The sequence below is a fragment of the Metarhizium brunneum genome, chromosome 1 (assembly GCF_013426205.1).
Source record: "Metarhizium brunneum chromosome 1, complete sequence".
Lineage (NCBI taxonomy): Eukaryota > Fungi > Ascomycota > Sordariomycetes > Hypocreales > Clavicipitaceae > Metarhizium > Metarhizium brunneum.
Window position 1 is genome coordinate 1,303,734 of NC_089422.1, and position 17,554 is coordinate 1,321,287.

The 17,554-nt window shown below is 51.4% G+C and overlaps 7 protein-coding genes across 7 annotated transcripts; 4 read left to right on the forward strand and 3 right to left on the reverse strand.

The window, feature by feature from the left end:
- Window positions 1–460: 460 nt before the first annotated feature.
- On the reverse strand, window positions 461–756 carry G6M90_00g004020 (uncharacterized protein; the record flags this gene model as incomplete). The annotated part of the gene is made up of 2 exons (XM_014686568.1): window positions 461–587; window positions 644–756. The coding sequence occupies 2 exons, from the start codon at window positions 754–756 to the stop codon at window positions 461–463; spliced, it is 240 nt and encodes a 79-aa protein (XP_014542054.1).
- A 2,785-nt stretch (window positions 757–3,541) lies between these two features.
- PRTA_0 (Aspergillopepsin-2) lies at window positions 3,542–4,270 on the forward strand (the record flags this gene model as incomplete). Its single annotated transcript, XM_014686569.1, has 1 exon — window positions 3,542–4,270. The coding sequence occupies one exon, from the start codon at window positions 3,542–3,544 to the stop codon at window positions 4,268–4,270; it is 729 nt and encodes a 242-aa protein (XP_014542055.1).
- Window positions 4,271–5,306: 1,036 nt separating this feature from the next.
- On the forward strand, window positions 5,307–6,347 carry G6M90_00g004040 (uncharacterized protein; the record flags this gene model as incomplete). The annotated part of the gene is made up of 1 exon (XM_014686570.1): window positions 5,307–6,347. One exon carries the CDS (start codon window positions 5,307–5,309, stop codon window positions 6,345–6,347), a length of 1,041 nt encoding a protein of 346 aa, XP_014542056.1.
- A 563-nt stretch (window positions 6,348–6,910) lies between these two features.
- bgn13.1_0 (Glucan endo-1,3-beta-glucosidase) lies at window positions 6,911–9,522 on the reverse strand (the record flags this gene model as incomplete). The annotated part of the gene is made up of 6 exons (XM_014686571.2): window positions 6,911–7,083; window positions 7,148–8,609; window positions 8,669–8,835; window positions 8,888–8,980; window positions 9,062–9,200; window positions 9,262–9,522. 6 exons carry the CDS (start codon window positions 9,520–9,522, stop codon window positions 6,911–6,913), a joined length of 2,295 nt encoding a protein of 764 aa, XP_014542057.2.
- A 937-nt stretch (window positions 9,523–10,459) lies between these two features.
- On the forward strand, window positions 10,460–13,203 carry URA7 (CTP synthase; the record flags this gene model as incomplete). Its single annotated transcript, XM_066129561.1, has 15 exons — window positions 10,460–10,508; window positions 10,611–10,619; window positions 10,680–10,726; window positions 10,792–10,847; window positions 10,912–10,977; window positions 11,031–11,097; window positions 11,159–11,192; window positions 11,330–11,434; window positions 11,497–11,504; window positions 11,572–11,585; window positions 11,670–11,847; window positions 11,909–12,398; window positions 12,449–12,662; window positions 12,728–12,973; window positions 13,047–13,203. 15 exons carry the CDS (start codon window positions 10,460–10,462, stop codon window positions 13,201–13,203), a joined length of 1,740 nt encoding a protein of 579 aa, XP_065985683.1.
- Window positions 13,204–14,092: 889 nt separating this feature from the next.
- On the forward strand, window positions 14,093–15,121 carry yfeX (Dye-decolorizing peroxidase; the record flags this gene model as incomplete). The annotated part of the gene is made up of 1 exon (XM_014686574.1): window positions 14,093–15,121. The coding sequence occupies one exon, from the start codon at window positions 14,093–14,095 to the stop codon at window positions 15,119–15,121; it is 1,029 nt and encodes a 342-aa protein (XP_014542060.1).
- Window positions 15,122–15,215: 94 nt separating this feature from the next.
- G6M90_00g004080 (uncharacterized protein) lies at window positions 15,216–17,026 on the reverse strand (the record flags this gene model as incomplete). Its single annotated transcript, XM_014686575.1, has 4 exons — window positions 15,216–15,927; window positions 15,992–16,113; window positions 16,180–16,463; window positions 16,534–17,026. The coding sequence occupies 4 exons, from the start codon at window positions 17,024–17,026 to the stop codon at window positions 15,216–15,218; spliced, it is 1,611 nt and encodes a 536-aa protein (XP_014542061.1).
- Window positions 17,027–17,554: the final 528 nt, after the last annotated feature.

The window sequence follows — 17,554 nt, forward strand, 5'->3', positions numbered from 1 at the left end:
ATCTCCTATTGCGGTGGCTTCTGGTTGACTAAAATACCTGCAATTGCTTTAACCGCATGGGAATCATCGTCCATGCTGCCCGTACAAGTGAAATGAAACAACCTGTTAGCTTACGAGACAAAGAAGAACCCACACAAAAAAAGAAGATGCCGAGCTCCTTACAAGGTGAATGTGGGCATGAGACGCAGAGAAGTATTCAAAACGCTGGCGATATTCCAACGCAAGAGCTAGTAGAGGCCCTACTATACAGTTATAAGCTCAAAGTGAGCCTCCAGATTGCTACCCTTGCTTGCTCGCTCGGTGTTCCATGGGCAAATTGCAAGATTCCTTAACCAAGAGTAGAGTGGTTTAGCCTCACAGCGACTATTTGTTCCATCTGGAGGCTCGCTTCATTCCCAATGCCTCTGATTCACCCACGCGCTATAAGAATATCATCTGCTGCGCTCGCTACAAAAGGCAGTTACACCAAGGCACCAAGAGCCATGAGAGCAGCCAGGCCGAGTCCAGGGGCAACGGGGTTCGGCCCGGCAGCGACCACCGTAGTGCTTGTACGTGATGTTGTTCGCGAGGTCGTCCCGACACTGGTTCTGCGTGGGGTCAGTTTCAGTCTCTACTTTTGTGTAGCATCGTCATGTTTACTCACGTTGGACGCGCAGTAGGTGGCGCAGTGATAGTTGAGGTGCGGCTTGTAGAGTTGCTGGCTTGGCAGTGGACGCTGATGGCGGATGCGATGACGAGAACAGCAGTGAGCTTCATTTTGATACTGAAAGACGATGTAGCGTTGGTTATACCGGTAGTGTAGGTCAAAGTAGCCTTGATAAGTTGGAGTGGTGAGTGTGTTTAAAGGAGTCACGATGCTTGGGATATCTTGAGCATTTTATAAAAACATCAGCTTCTGCAAAAAGGACTTTGCCGCGATGATTTACGGTACGTGAGTTTCTAAAATGAAACTGGTGTGGATATTCCAATGGACTCCGTTCCGGGCTGAACCGTAATGGGCGCTTATCATTGCCGAACGTATTGTGTCATGGATGGAAGATGTACGTATGAGCAAGGCAGGGTGTGACACACCGCCAACTTGATACAGATCTACATGTACGGTGCGATGCGCTGGCAGTCGAGCATATTTTTAAAGCATGTTATTGGTTTAACGGACGAGTCATGATATCGGTCCTGTAGCCTTCAAATGTTTGCTCTGGCTTGAAGATACGGCGCATGAAAGAGGTTAAAAATAACTCCATGGCTATAACAAGGCCGCAGCCCCGAGACAAAACGCCCTCGTTTCACCAATCGACCATCCCTATTTGCCAACGATATAGGCTAATTGACTCTGTGACGCCCGCTACCCCGCACGACGAAGTTTCCATGTTTTTATACAGTCCAACCCTTGAATTATTCTACAATATGCGTGACCAAGCAGGGGGGGGGGGGGTTCATAATTAATTAAAAAAGCTTAGTATAAAACCTTTTTTAATGCTTAATTTCTTACATTATATAAGCTATAATTAGTATATTACCCCCTACTACCAGCTACCCGGTCAGGTCGCGCATGAAGAATAATTCATAGCACTGAGGTTAGTCCGGAGTCAGGGGTGTTATCCCGGGATAGATGATTTGGAAACCGGGGGTTGCAGGGACAAGGCACTTCATATACAAGTCCCCTGTCAGAGATGGAGTATGTGAAACCAACGGACGGACTCCGGCAGCTACATATGTATATGTAATCATGCATTGCAATGGGGCTTTTGATGGCCAACTTGCTACGGGGGCACAGTCAGCTGCGAGGAGTTGCAAAAGGGAACTCGCCCATGAAAGAGATTAATGAGATTGTACAGACCTACCTACTGGATAGTAGTTATCTGGCAAGTTGGATCGCCTATGCCCGTCTCTGCAATCACTCGGCCATCATAGGGACCCTCAATCGAAATACTGTTGACGTGCTACATAGAAGTCGCGTCAATAGCACTGCGGCACGGACCGAGCCTTGGCGATACTTGGCGATAATTGGACAAGGGCTCGAGGCGTGGTTGAGGCCGAAAGGCTTACTTACCACTGCTTTGGACACAGGTTGACATCCTCACACCGTTTCTGCTCTCTGCTTCCTGGCCACTTTGAATTCGCAGGCAGATAAGCAGGCAGCGGTCCAGACTTGCAGGTTTGGTTTGGAAACCGCCAGGATCGCCAGGGCCTTTGGGCTATTTTTACCTCGACATCCGTTGCCTTGTGGCTGGTGCAAGCTTTGTGATGCAAACCGCATCGTGTCTCGTCACGACTCGACGGTTTCAGCTAGACGGCAAAGTCGAGGCCAGCCCACATAAAGCCTCGATGGTAATTTGCTCGATCTGATCGAGATGCCACGCGACGCCAGCCCCACGTCAGACAAATGTCTGGGAATCTGAATTCTGAACAGATGAAAGCAGCTCGTCAGTGCACCTCCGACATGGACATCTAAAAGGGCGACAAAAACACCAACATGGGCCGATGACGGGCGAAAGCTTGCCTGTTGGCTGCCCCCTTTATCCATCTCATGTGCGGAAGAGAATCGTGGCAGAATTACCATCCCGACTTGTAACTTTTCTAAAAGAGGCGTTACGCAATTGGGAAGGTCAGGGCATCTAAAATTGTTCGCCTCGTATAGTTGATACCATCGGCACTGCGAGGCCCGAGTAGCGCCTCCGGGGCCGGAACAGTATCGAGCTAACAATGCCGATATACCCGAGACACAGAAGAACGTTCTAGGGAGATAGTATTGACACGTTTCCATCCCAAGTTTGTTTTGCGCCATGAACGCTGGCCTTCCTTTTTCGTATTCCCACTGCGTAACTGCGTCTACGCAAGACACCACGTGTCGTGGTGATGAAATCCCACTTTTGGAGACTCTAAGATGGGTAATACCGGATACAAGGTATCGCTGATTTCAACAATTTCGCAACAAACAGATCTGCGGGTATGAGAATCTAATTGCACGGCGCATTGAAGCCCAAGTAGCAGAGTCGGCACGGCAAAGTAACAAGTGAATATATATATTCGTCGTCTCTGTAGTGTTGTCTGTAGCTTCATCATGACGCATGTTCTATGAAACTGGAAAGCAAAAATAAAAGCCCAACAAAGACCTTGGACATCAGCTCCCCAACGACTCGAGCACTTTGTTATGTATTACATTCTAATTCTTGTACGTAATTACACGACTATAGAATATTAGAAATGCTGTTGCCTTCTTCAACGACAACTCCCATCTCGGTCTTAGGGTTTAATTTCCGGTGGGCTAGTTCAGGTCCTTCTACATCTAGTCAATCATAAAAATCGCAGTGCGCTAACGGTTTGCCGATCATGGCAGGCTATTTCCATTTAGGCAAGTACCTAGATTTGCTTTACCAAAGCGTACGCTGCCCGTCATGATGAGGTTCGCGTATAAAGTCCAAGGCAATGGCCCGTCACAGCGAGTCTGGATAGAATCGCCAGCCAGCCTGCGATTTCTTCCTGTCGACCCTGCCATATGCCAGTCCCCTGTAAAACCATCAACTCGTTCAAGATTTTCAACATGCGTCAGGCTCTCACTCTTACACTCGCCGCCGTGACGGGCGTCTTTGCCGCACCGGCCGCCACTACCGGCCCAAGTGGCAAGACGTCCGTCCACAACAAGCGAGCGGACTTTTATTGGGGAGGCGCGGTGCAAGAAGGCCCTCCGGGCACCGGCTGGAACTACGTTCAAGGCAGCGTAGTCGTCCCCAGCTTCGGCGGAGGAGACAACCAGCACTCGGCAAACATGTGGGTGGGAATCGACGGCGACGACTGCACGAGCGCCATCTTGCAGACCGGCCTCGTGGCCTACGGAGACGGCACATTCTGGCTATGGACAGAATGGTGGAAGCACCCCATGCAAAGCTACGAGGCCAGCCTCGCCTTCTCACCTAATGATACCCTGCGCTTTACCGTGCACGCCACGTCCACCACCTCGGGCACCACAACCGTCGAGAACCTGAGCAGCGGACACGCCGTCTCGCATACGTTTACAAGCGAGAGTGCCTACCCGCTCTGCGAGACGGATGCTGAATGGATCCTCGAAGACTGGCAGTACGACGGTCAGCCGGTCGCCCTGGAGAACTGGGGCACGATTAAGATTTTCGACACTGTTGCTAAGAGCCCCGGAAAGCAAGTCACGGCTGCTGGTTCTGGCATTGTTAATATCAACATCAACGGCCGGACTCTTACTAGCAGTAGTGTTGACTCGGATGGAACCGTCAGCGTCACGTATATTGGTCCCAACTAAGGCTGCAAAGTTGGAAAAATGGGAGAATGTACAGGCAGCGTTTTTGAAACCATGAAGACATGTTTCTGGATGTAGTTGCAGCGAGCTCTAGAAGTATGGTATTCTTTGTGCCCGAAGTTTGAATTTCACGCAAAGTTCGACTGGCGTTGTTGTCCCCTGGGAAGCACCGACAGGAAACTTCTGAGAAAGTTCTTTCATGTGTACCGAGTTTTCCTCTCCAAGAATCTCGCACTCTAAGAAAAGTAACTTTACCAAAACATCATTTATCTAGATATAGAAGGATTTGCGAGAGAATACAGGGATCGTTTAGTAAGGAGGGGACTCGACTACTTGCATTGCTCTTATGCCCAGAATATATTTAACCCTGTTAAGAAAAGGAAGGCCGAGCACCAAGAAGAGAAAGTTTAGTAGTTGAATTTATTCGTTGATTTGCAATTACATGTCAGCATCTAGCTTTGGCGGTACCAACGCCAGGCGGGGCGACGCAGGTAATCAGAGCATTCAATGCATTTTTTTAAATCTTTTTACTATACTATATCAAGTTATAAAAAAATATAAAACAGAGCTAGATGGCCATGCAAGGCACTAGTGACACTGTACTTGAGCCGTACCACGCTATAAGACCCTAACATGCCGCATATAGTATAATGTAACGTGAAATACAAAACAAAATACATTTATACTTGCTTTATCTGTTAATGCTCTGCAGTTACCAGAGGCTGGAGAATAGATGCTAAATCAGTCAAGTCTATTACGAGCAAATCAAGCACTACTTGACCAAACCGTTGTCAAAGTCCCCTGCTACATTAGAGTGTAGTATCTAGGGCATCAAGGTTTAGACGAACTCGTGGCTAAGAGGCAATGTCGAAGCTTGATGGATTCGACCCCACCACCAGCCCAATTACAAATAGACCGGTCTGGTCGTCTTCTATTTGCATCTTCGTTGTCAACGCAACTGACTGTCCTATTGTTCACCAAGCACACCCTCTACTATTAATCTATTCATCATCACACATTACATAGCTATTACCCCGCCATGGAATCTGACCTGTCCCTGACCGCTTCTGGTTCTTTACGACAAATCGGCTTTGGCAACTGTGGTTCGGTTTGGGGCACATTGAAGCACAATGCCCACAACAATGCCAGCGTCGACCAGAACGTCGACGTCGACATGATTCTCAAACGCGAAGACGCGAGTCCAGGCAGGGACATCAAGAACGAGACCCTCGTACAGTCGCAAGCATTCCGCGCAGCAAGCACCCTACAGTTGACCTCCATCCCCCAATGCTTCGGTCTCGTGAAGAGCGACGACAAAAGATGGCAGCAGCTCCTGCCACTCCTGCCCTCTGGATTAAAAGCATGCAGAGCCATGATTGCCGAGAAAATCAACCCGGTATCGACGCAGGCGCAGTTACTCCTCATCGACAAGTACTGCCCAGCGCCGCACCGCGAGGCGCTCCGAAGATCGATAGAGGCGCGGGACGGAGAGGGCGAGCACTGCCTGGTTCGCCTGTATCTCGGACGACGAAGACATCTATACGCGCACGAGGAGCAGCACCGCCCCCGACCGCAGTTCTTCAGCCTCCGCAATTACCCCCTTCACGCGGACCAGGCCCATGACCTCGGGCTCCCTTGCAGGCAGTACGCCAGGGCCATGGCAGAGGCACTCGCGACGCTGCACTGGCAAGTCAGGACGAGTGGCAACGATGTCGAATTCGTGCTGGGTGCCCACAGAGGCGGGGAGGGAGATGCAGACATGCCCCTTGAGGAGCATGCCGTCTGGATGCTTGACTTTGACTGCTCCAGGCCGATTGAGGCGAATGACTCTGGTCTGGAGTCGATTGCGCGGGCGTTTTGGCGCAACGATCCGTACTTTCCGCGGCCGGGCAGCGCCTTGGATCAGGGACGGGAGCTGTGGGATATCTTTGCCGCCGAGTATCGACGAGTTGGCATGGAGGCGGCCCGGGCTTATCATCGTGATGGAGAAGATGTGGAGAGTTTGTGTGCTTTGGTCGAGGGTGCGTTGGAGAGGATTGAGGAAACGAAAGGGAAGTGGACGGCTGGGGCGCATTTCTAGCCACGGTGGTTTTAACATTGGCCTGGCAGGGTAGAGTTGGAGACAAGAGTTGGGATACAGAGGGCCAGGGGCCGTATTTGCTCAAAAGAGGGCGACGTTTTCGTTCAATTAGTATTTCAAAGGCATATTTCGAAATGGGCGCGGACAAAAGGATGTTTGGTACATACGCAGGGTATGTCTGGTAGAATATATTTCGTTCTGGGGATTGCTCAAAGGCGCGTTACCTTGTATGCACGGTCCACTCCAGATTATTAAAGAATAATAAGTACCTTGATCGAATCTTGAAGGTGTTTTGTTGTATAACTACTAGTATCACTTTATAATAGTGCTGCCCCAAGTAATTAAGTACTATATAGAGCTCGTAGAGCTGGCGTGCCTGGCTCTGCTATCATCGTATAAGGTCTAACTTGTATTGTATTCTCTATTAAATAGGACGACGACGAAAAGACATGGGCAAAAATAGATGTGGCTAAAACCGTCGACAAAGCCCGCAACACCGAGATGAATACCATCTCCAAAGGATTTTCCAAAGCCAAACTCCTGATACATAACCATCCTCTGATTTACGTTGTATAACGGCCGACAACAGAGCCCTTAGGCCAACCAGGTCCATAAAATGTGCCGTGCTCTACAACGCGAGTACCGTCACCAAGGCGAAGAGCATACATAGTATCGTTGGAGCACAAGCCGTACGCCTGAAGATTCTCGGGCGTTTTGGCAATATAGTGCATGTGTTCTGCGAGGGGCCACGTTAGCAGCGTTCCGATATCCGAGGGACCTTAACGGGAAACACGACATACCTTGGCAGTGGTAGCCCGCGTAGCAGCGCGGATGTTCAGCCCCAGCCCGGGACACCCACGACGCAGCACCGTAGTAGTAAATATCCGACCCTCCGTTGATGTAGTTGCCCACACCCGTGCGGCAAGCCGGGTCGGAGACACGGCACCGCGAGTAATCGGGGTCTCCCCATCCCCCGGGATCGGATGTCCCCGGCCAAGGAAGCATCGGCCTCGCCGTGCCGCCCTGCCCGGGATTAGCCTCGGTCCTGGGCATGGACAGGACGACGTTGGAGGCCGATCGGAGATTGATCTGATACTGCCACCAGTGCTCGGAGCCCAGGCCGTGCAGCCAGGTGCCGTTGGTGGACTCGACCAGGACGCCGCCCTTTGCGGCAACGTCGACGCCGGCGAAGAAGTCCTCGGCGTTGCGGCTGGATACCCAGTTCCACACGTTTTCGGCGTAGACGGAGGATCCTCTGGCGAAGTGCATGCCCAGGTAGGCGGCCTGGCACGGGTGGGAGTCGTCGGCGCAGCGCCGCACCATGTCCGGGGCGCCCCGGAGTCCCCCGACGTTGACGATGGAGTTCCATATCGCGACGTCGCCTGGCTTCTTGCCGTGCGCGTGGAACTGAAGGACGATGGCGCCTGGGGAGACGTCGGCAACGGTGAAGCGCATGTCCTGGATATGGATCGTGCCCACGTCGCCGACGTTGCCGACTTGCACGACGGGCTTGGGGTTTTCTGCATTCAAGAAACGCGGGCCTGCCCCGGAGATGGACGGCCACGCCTCGCCGTGTATACGGGATCCAATTGGTATGACGAGCGTCGAAGAAACACGGTAGTCGCCAAAGGGAAAGTATACCATCTTGTGCTCTTTGACGGCGTGCTGGAGGACCTTGGTAAGGGCCTGAACGTCATCCGTCATGCCATCTCCCCGGACGGTATGCCCACCATTCTGCTTCGAGTCTTTGACGTTTATAAAATCCGACCAAGCGCTGAGTGCGTAATTCGGAGGCGGGTGTATGGGGATTCTGCCGCCGGGAGCAGCTATTCGTGACCGTGTGATGCTGTTGTTAGTTGTCACGCCGTAGATGTGGTTGCGACCTACCGTGTTTCCATAGGAGAAGCTGTTGACATGGGCAACAGGACCAAGGACAGTACGACCCTTGACCTGTACCGTGTTTTCGGGCTCGTATTCCGGGTCGCGTCTTTTGTCCAGGTTGTCGATGAGAAGGGAAGGCCGGGTCATGTCGTTGTTTGTTTTCCCCGAGAGGAATGTGATGCCAGAGTTGATGGACGTGCCGTCGACGATGCCAACAAAGACGCTGCCACTGGTGTGGTTGACACAGACGTCGACGTTTTCAAAAGTGGGAGCAAGCAGGGTGACAGCGCTGCCGTTGGAGACGCGCAAACCGACCGTGTTGCGGTAGAAGCTGATATTTTTAAAAAGAGCACTCTGGTGACCGTCGTGCCAGATTCCGTTCTATACGGACCGCAGATGTCAGCAAGGTTGCTTTCTATGGGCACCTGGAATCGACTGACCAAGCCATTTTCGATTCGGACGTCGCCCAGGCTGAGAATGGAGCCTACGCCAAGTCTGATGCCAGTGTGGCCGTCTTTGCGGTCGATCGACTGTGGCATTATGATTTGGACGTTCTGAAGATGAGACCCTTGGGCGACTCCCCAGTAGAGCGCGGTGAGTCCCTTGGCTGCGCTCCATGTCAGCAGTTGTGTTTGTCTTTGGTAGGATTATTCTCTTACATCTATTTACGGCCGTTGTATCGAGAATTATATTCTTCAAGGCCACTGTATTCGCCAATTCGCCTGCGTTGGGCATGTAACTGGGAGCCATGCCTGTACAAAAACCACGTTTGGTTAGCTACCTATTGCCGTCGTAGGAGTGTCATGATCGAAAAAAAGGGGTGTTTTAGCCACCATTAAGAAGCACATCGTGTGCAAAGTTGGGAGCCGCACGGATGACGGGAGGATCACGAGCGTCACCCATGAGAATGGTATCCGTGTTCATGACCAGGGGATTTTCAAACGTGTAGATCCCAGGAGGAACATAGACCACCTGCAATATCAAACATCAGCGTTCAAGCACTTCCACACACTGGTCCCTGGGTACCACGTACCCGTGGCATAGACGACACCCAGTAGCCATGACGTTCTTGGGCCGCATTGTGGTTCAACCCGGCGGCAGAATCGATGGCCACTTGGATGGATTCTGATTTATTTGCTTTTGCTGATAGAAAGACTTGGTATTCTTCCGGGTGGTCTACATATGGCGCAAACCCGCTCGAAGGACCCTCATGGGCCATGACAGAGTACCAGTGAGCGGAACGAGAAGGCAGCGTTGCGTTCAGGTATATCAAACCACCTGGATAGGCCCCCATCGTGAAGAGTGAGTTGGTCAGTCATGTTCGGAATGATTGTGGAGGGGGGGCCTTCTTTTGACAAGAGATGAAAAAAGCGTTTTGCGATTTGTGCTGCTAGTTGCCTCACATTCTCCATTGTGCGCTCTTCGTGTGAGGAAGAAGCCAGATACAAAAAGTCTAATATCAACTAAGATTATAGTAAAGAGCCGACGTCTGGTGCGAATCGCCACGTCACGGCGATGTTCTGTCTTGACTGTATTTGGCTTAGCGTTATGCCGACGGTAGTATTCGTTCAAGTCATGGAGGCATAAATCCCTGATATTTACAAAATTTTGGGACGCATTTATGTGTAATTTCTCTTTTCACAGCGCTTACCTAGGTACTTGAAGGCAATCGAATGAGAGTCTGTACCCGAACGGAGCTTGTTCCCGGCCCAGAAGATTTATGCCAGCATTACCCCCAGATGACGATTCAGCTCCTACGTAATGATGCAAATTTTAGTACGCCGCACTGGCTTCTACGGGACTTCATTCGGTCGAATTTTCGGGCCTACACGAGGAGACTACACATATCCTTCCTGTATTTGTACTAACCCCAGCTTTCAATATGGCCGCACCCTTCATTTTCACCGAAAAAAATCTCCGATACACTTGATATTTATAGTACTTGCATGGCGGGAAACTAGTTTCTGGTCAGTGAGGCGCTGGTGCGTCGCCCTATGCTAATGCTCTTCCGCCATGTCGGCAATGAACCGGGAATAATATTTGATTCCTTGAGTGGGGTTACAGTGAGTTTCTTAGTCGCGGGCGACCACTTTTCGTTCGAGGTGCCATTTCGCCCCATTTAATCTATTAGTCATCTTGACGCGTTTAAAAAAGTTTTTTGCCCATTACATCGCATCGCCAAACTTCGATCCATTTGTTTCCCCTCTAGCAGGTTTCAATCGACTATCAAGATGCGTGTAGTCCTTGTGAGCGGCGGTGTCATATCTGGCGTGGGAAAGGGTACGTCCATTGCACTTGTCCCCGAGGTTCACGCATCAATATATTGTCAGCACGCCCTGGCGGACTATGGATCATCATGCTGACTTATTGGGGAAAACTTAGGAATTATTGGTATAGCAGCATTCTAGCACGGCATTCCCTCATTTTACAATCACTGACGAGCTCCCATAGCCAGTAGTTCTGGTCTTCTTCTCAAAACCCTCGGCCTTCGAGTCACCGTACGTCAACACTATTACGACCCTTTCGCAAATGTACAATTTTACGCTCATACCACGAGTTACAGGCCCAGAAACTTGACCCATATCTCAACACCGATGCTGGATTGTTGAACCCCCTAGAGCAAGACTCCCCGACTGCCTTCCGATCCTCTCACGATACAAACATCGGCTGACCGAACTATCAGGCATGGAGAATGCTTCGTTCTTGCGGACGGCGGAGAGACAGATCTCGACCTCGGCAACTACGAACGGTATGTGCTGCAACGTCTGGCACTGGAGAAGGCTGTGCTAATATAATATCCAGGTATCTCGGCATTCAGCTTAGTAACGAGAGCAACATGACCACTGGCAAAATCTACAAGCTCGTCCTCGTACGAAAGAATCCCGACGCCGCAATTGCGTAATCCCACACTAATTGTAATTTCCTGCTAGGATAAAGAAAGACGAGGCGATTACCTGGGAAAGAGTATGTAATTGGAAATGAGCCCGGCCTTGTCTCCTGTAATGCTGGGGTAGGCATGCCATCAGCCGATGGCACCCACAAACTGACCATTCCCAGCATGCTTTAGCCTCTTTATAGGACGATTGCTAACCATATATTAGCTGTCCAGGTTGTTCCTCATATCACAGATGCGATGCAAGAATGGATCGAAAGAGTCGCCAAAATTCCGGTAGACGACTCCGGAGAGGAACCTGATGTCTGTATTAGTATGTTATTGGCCGCCAGAATTCACAATCCCAAGTAGAACTATGCTGACATATCGCCGCAGTCGAGCTGGTGAGTTTGCTTATCACACCCTCGCTATTTGTAGGATTCTCTTTGTGCTAAACTTATTACCTTCTAGGGTGGTACTGTCGGGTATGTGTCTTTCGCTGTCTTCACCCGACTTGAAACAGGTTTCGCACCAACTGCTGGGATTTTATGCCGCTGACACACTACTAGAGACATTGAATCTGCCCCCTTCATTGAGGCCTTGGTGCAACTTAGACACAGACTCGGTCGAGAAAATTTCTTCAGCATCGCAGTGTCATATGTACCCATTATCAACGGGGAGGAGAAGACCAAGCCAACACAACACGCTATCAAACAAATGCGAATGGCTGGGTTGATTCCCGACATGGTAAGCTAGAAAGAAAAAGAAAAACCCGAGTTGCGCCTTGCAGCTGCCTAACTAGTTCTAGGTTGCTTGTCGTTGCGAACGGGAACTTGACGACGGGACAATCCAGAAAATCGCTCGAAGCTGTCAAGTCGAATACGAGCAAGTCATTGGCGTTAGAGACATGGAGACCATCTACCAGGTTCCTCTACTTCTTGAGCAAGAAGGTCTGTTGAAACAGCTGCGAAAGGGTTTGGCTCTCGACAACACTACTTTGCCACCAGCCAGAGTCCAGAAGGGGCAAGCCCTGTGGGACATCTGGACCAAAACCGTCAGCCCCAAGCATCATCTCCAGCCCGTTAATATCGCCCTGGTTGGAAAGTATGTGACTCTCGATGACGCATATCTCAGCGTGCATAAGGCGCTTGAACACTCAGCTATGCGATGCGGTCGTAAGCTGAACCTGGTTTCGGTGGATTCCGAGCACCTCGAGCACGACATGCAGCAGAAGGACCCCACCAAGTACCACAACGCTTGGAAGGCTCTTTGCGAAGCTGAAGGAATTATAGTCCCTGGTAAGTTGTACGAATCGCGAGGTGCCTATACCAAACTAACAGTGGTTCAGGCGGTTTCGGCTCTAGGGGAGTGGAAGGCATGATTGAAACCACAAAGTGGGCTCGAGAACGCAAAGTTCCGTTCCTTGGAATCTGCCTCGGTTTACAGGTTGCAGTTATGGAGTACGCCCGCAATATTATGGGATTAAAAGATGCTACGTCTGAAGAAATATCTGCCCATGCGGAGCATCGCGTCATCATTTTCATGCCAGAAGGGTCCAAGGAGTAAGTCGCCGCCATTCACAAACAATTCAGAACGACCGCGGACATTTACTGACCGAGATTTTTAGGCAAATGGGCGGAACGATGAGACTTGGCACTCGAACGTCTCACTTCAAGCCAGGGACGGAGTGGAGTAAGCTTCGCGCCATGTACGGTGGCGCTGACGTCGTTGAGGAGCGTCACCGACATCGCTATGAGGTCAATCCCGAGTACATTGAGGATTTGGAGAATGCTGGACTCAGCGTGACTTCACTTGATGACCAAGGTGTGCGTGTCGAGACGATTGAACTGAAGGATCACCCTTTCTTTGTCGGGTAAGTCACGCAAGCTAGACAATGTCGTGGATATAACTTGTTTTTACCGAAAATTACTAACGCTGTTGACTAGACTGCAAGCACACCCCGAGTTCACTAGCAAAGTCCTCAGCCCTTCGCCTGCCTTGTTGGGATTTGTAGCGGCCAGCGCTGGATGTTTCAACGAGATATCTAAGGCGGCTCCGAAGAAGGAATTGCTTGTCAACGGGGCTAGTGATGCGTCATTCTAAAGTTGCCAGGTCATGTAGGAAATTTATATAGGTCTTGTCTGATTCCTTCAAACATCTGGGGAACACAAAAGAAATTAAAGTGCTCATATTTCAGAGCGCTGGCGTTGACGTTGATGAGGTTTGGGGCACTGCATAGGTCGGCGTTGACTGGTTTAGTTCAAGAGATTTCTCTTTCATATACACGTGCATATGTTTATAGTGGCACCTACTAGACTTCATCTCGAATTGGAATTTAACAGATATGCACCTGAGGCTACATTCTGGAGCATGTGCATGCGGGAATGCTACCCCTGCACATCAGTCACACCGTCAACGTCTCTACATGCTTCGACATTCGAGTCTTGAAAAGAGAAGAATATTCCATTAAACAACATGTTACCTTCCATTTCTTATGCTACATGCCCCTAAGAGACCTAATTACTAAGCAAAGCGCCTACAACAAAAAGCACTCATAAACCTTCCAGGTTCGCTTCTTTGATGAAGTCCACGAATGCTACGCCACCAATCACCAGCAGTAGTACTAGCATGCGCTTGGTGCCCGCAAGGCGATTGGAATTCCGGCAATACTCATTGGCTCAATACTCTTACCGGATTGGGCTGCAGACGGGGCCCCGGCCAGAAGTTGCCGGGCAGTGGGGAAAACTGGCTGGACTCTGGAGCAATCGAAGCCTCCAAGATGCAAGATGACAGATTGGACATGAATCAAGCTCTGGCCATGAGGCGCGGAAGACGTCCGGGAAGCGGCGGGGTTGTGATGTCATCTCGCTCAACCCACTATCAACAGTTCTAGCCCGAGTCAAAGGCGGTCCAGACTCGGAGCACCGCGGCCAACTCATGCTCTTGAGTCTTGAGTCTTGACTTGGGTCTTTGCCATCGAGCCGGGGTTCCAATGCCCTCTTTGATCGTCACCTCGACCCGCATCACGCTCGCCCTCCAAGCCAGACGAGCAGGTCCAGCCCTCGCCCGCTACACGTCGTCCAAATCAACAATGAGTTCCCAGCCCGTGGCAAGCCCCCTCACACAGTCGGCGACGTTCCTGGTCGTTTCGGCCACTGAGTCGCCGGATGCCATCGCCACGATCCGCGCCGCACTTTCCTCTGTCGCTGACATTACCAAGAACGTGTCCATCCGCCATCCCAGCTCCAATCTAAGCTGCGTAGTTGGCATCGGGAGCTCGGTCTGGGACCGACTCACCGGCATCCCCAAGCCCAAGGAGCTGCACGCGTTCCCAGAGGTCCGCGGAGCCAAGCACACTGCCGTCTCGACGCCCGGCGATCTCTTGTTCCACATACGCGCCGAGAGGAGAGACGTCAGCTTCGAATTCGAGAACCAGCTGCTCATGAAGCTGGGCGGCTCCGTCAAGGTGGAGGACGAGACCACCGGTTTCCGCTACTTTGACGCCCGCGATCTCTTGGGATTCGTCGACGGCACCGCCAATCCTGTCGGATCGGACGTGGCAGACGCCGTCTGTATTGCCGAGGCAGACGACGCGGCTGCCGTGGGCGGAAGTTATATCGTGGTGCAAAAATACGTCCACGATATAGATGGCTGGCGCGGATTGTCCACTGAGCAGCAAGAGGCCGTCATTGGCCGAACCAAGCTGGACAACATGGAGCTTGACGACGCTCAGCAAGGGCAGCAACAATCTCACAAGACGTTGGCGACGATCCAAGACGAGGACGGCAACGAGCATGACATTCTGCGAGACAACATGCCCTTTGGGTCGCCGGGGCACAAGGAGTTTGGCACCTACTTCATTGGGTATTCCAAGAAACTATGGGTGATTGAAAAGATGATGGAGCGCATGTTTATCGGTAACCCGCCGGGCAAGCACGACCGCATCTTGGATTTCTCGACGCCTCTAACAGGCACGACGTTCTACGCACCGCCCACGTCTATCCTGGAGAAGCTTGGGTAATTGAATGTCGGACGGAGCCAAGTAGTGTTATGCGTCGGGGCCACATGTACATAGAATATCTATTTCATTTCATTACCTAGCGCGTTTCGCTTGATCAAGCGCCGTGAAGGGTTGATAATAAAGTATCCGGTGTCCATTCAGGCTCATAGATTTCTCTCGAGTCGGTCGAATCCTGGCACAATAAATGAATTAGAGTCCTCTCCACCCCATGCCGAGCCTCACTGCTCATTGACCCAAGAACATTAGCCATGTTTAGGGCGTAGTCTGTTTTGGAGGCTCTAGCTGACTGCACAGCAAACGTTTGGAACAAACAAGTGTAAAGGCGTTGTGTCGAATTGTGCCAAAAGTCTCTATATTCGTCAAGATGCTTCTCCAACGAGGCCACGTCGTCCGAGTGCATGAGCTCAGGTTCGCTAGACCTTTGGCTGATGTTTGTATCCGTGTCCCTGCTCATGGAGGCTTGCAATATGACAGAGATGAAGAAAAGACAAGCCAGGCGTCTGTACTCTCCCTCTTGGCAGTCTTCGAAACGGGAATTTTTGGACTCGTGTTGCCGCATATCCGTTTGGATCAGGACGACTGCGTTCTGTATGCAGGTTCTGTTGGTCAAGCCATTCTTGTTCGACGGACTGCTCATAAAGTTGCCTATATCTTGAACGAAGGATAGAAGCCACAAGCACCGAATACGATGAAGACTAGTGCTGTCGTTCAAAATAGGCTGTAGTGCAGCCGACAACGACGGGTTCCAGATCTCCTTGATTTGGTTAGAGGTGTCAAACCACGATGGCTTGGCCATGAGACTTATACTACGGACGGCAGTTAGCACTCTTGACTGCAAGATTCAAGCGGGAAACAAAAGCAGGAACCAACAGCGAAGCAACCAATCCCAGTCGCCAGTTGCTCTGTAGAGCCGCAAGTCCGCCTCGGGCGGCGATCATGCGCTGCAATCCGTCGCGGTGGATCCTCCACTCTGCTTCAGTGCCCCAATATCGCTATTTTCAAAGGAGTGTGTCAGATACTGCTCTGCGATGCTCAATCGTCTGCTGGATGCTGCTAACCTCGTACGTCAGGAGCCGCAGCACGGCCGCAAAGACCTCGTCGCTCAGAGCGAGGTGCTTGTCCTTCATCCAGACGGAGACGATTCTCATCGCCTCTGCCTTGAACTTCAATGCCTCTGCAGAGGTTCGGAATCCTTGCATTCGAGCAAGATGGGCAGCTGAATGGGCCATTACGGCATTAAACGATGCTGCGTTGGACAAGTCTAGGGGTAGCCAGACGTCGCGCATTGGGTTGAAACTTCGCGGCAGGTCATTAAACATCATGGTAGCATACTTGCTCAGCCCTAAGATGCAGAAGTTGGGTCAGAAATCACGGGAGAAAACCAGCAATGATAGACCAACTAGCACACTTACAATGGTGAAGGAGCCGGTGATGCTGGGCTGTTAATTTGACAGGAAACTTGTCAAACGGATCCAACCGACTGGACCCCAGGGCACGATTCATTCCAGATAGAGCCTGAGACTGAATGCTGCCGAGGGCCACGGACGGTTGCTTCGCCTTGGACCGCGGGCCTGAAGGGCTGCGCTTCGTTCTTGATGGCGGGCTGGAATGGCCAGGCGAGGCAGAGGACGACTGCGACCGCGACCGCGACTGCGACTGCGACTGCGACCGTGATGGAGAAGCGCCAGCAACGTGGCCAGAGTTTTTCTTCCGCGGCCGGATAGGTAGGTATGGCTTGTGTCCTGCCTCGTTGGCCTTCTTTTCGCTCAGCTTGCGCCGCCGCTGTTTCCAGTACTCGCGCATGGCATGACTGCGGACGCCATGTTGGCCCTGGCTAGTGACAAAGGTGAAGTTTGTGGTTTCCGTCCCAGAGTGCTCGTCGTCCTCATTCTCCGTCTGGGCCATTTTCGCAGGGCGTGGCCGCGGGGAGGCGAAGCCTCGGTCGAAATGCAAGGGCAAATCCTACCAGGAAGTTTATCGGGTTCGAACTTCCGAGAGAGAAGAGGTGGGTGGGTAGCTCGTCAGTCGAGAGCCAAGGCAACTCCCAATCTGTGTGTCATCTTGCATCCAGCTTGATGGAAGGGGATACATATTCAACTAGGCGCATGTGCCGGCTGGGATGCCATCTGGATGCCTCCAGGGATGCCCGGTGGAGGCAAGATGCGCTTGGAGTTGCAAAGTTCTGAGGCGCCCCGGCCGCCCCGATACTAGCAAATCAGCATGGAATATGTCACAAGGCTGATCAGACGTGATCCACAGTTCATGTTTGGTTGGTGAAGCTGGTGCAACTTGCCAATCAGGGACTAAACTGAACTTAAACCAGACACATGCACCCGAGTCACGATTCGTAGCTCAAAACAATTGATTCTCATTTTAGAAGCACAATTCCTCATCTTCTATTGCTCCAAGATGGCATCATTCAGTTTCTGTTTC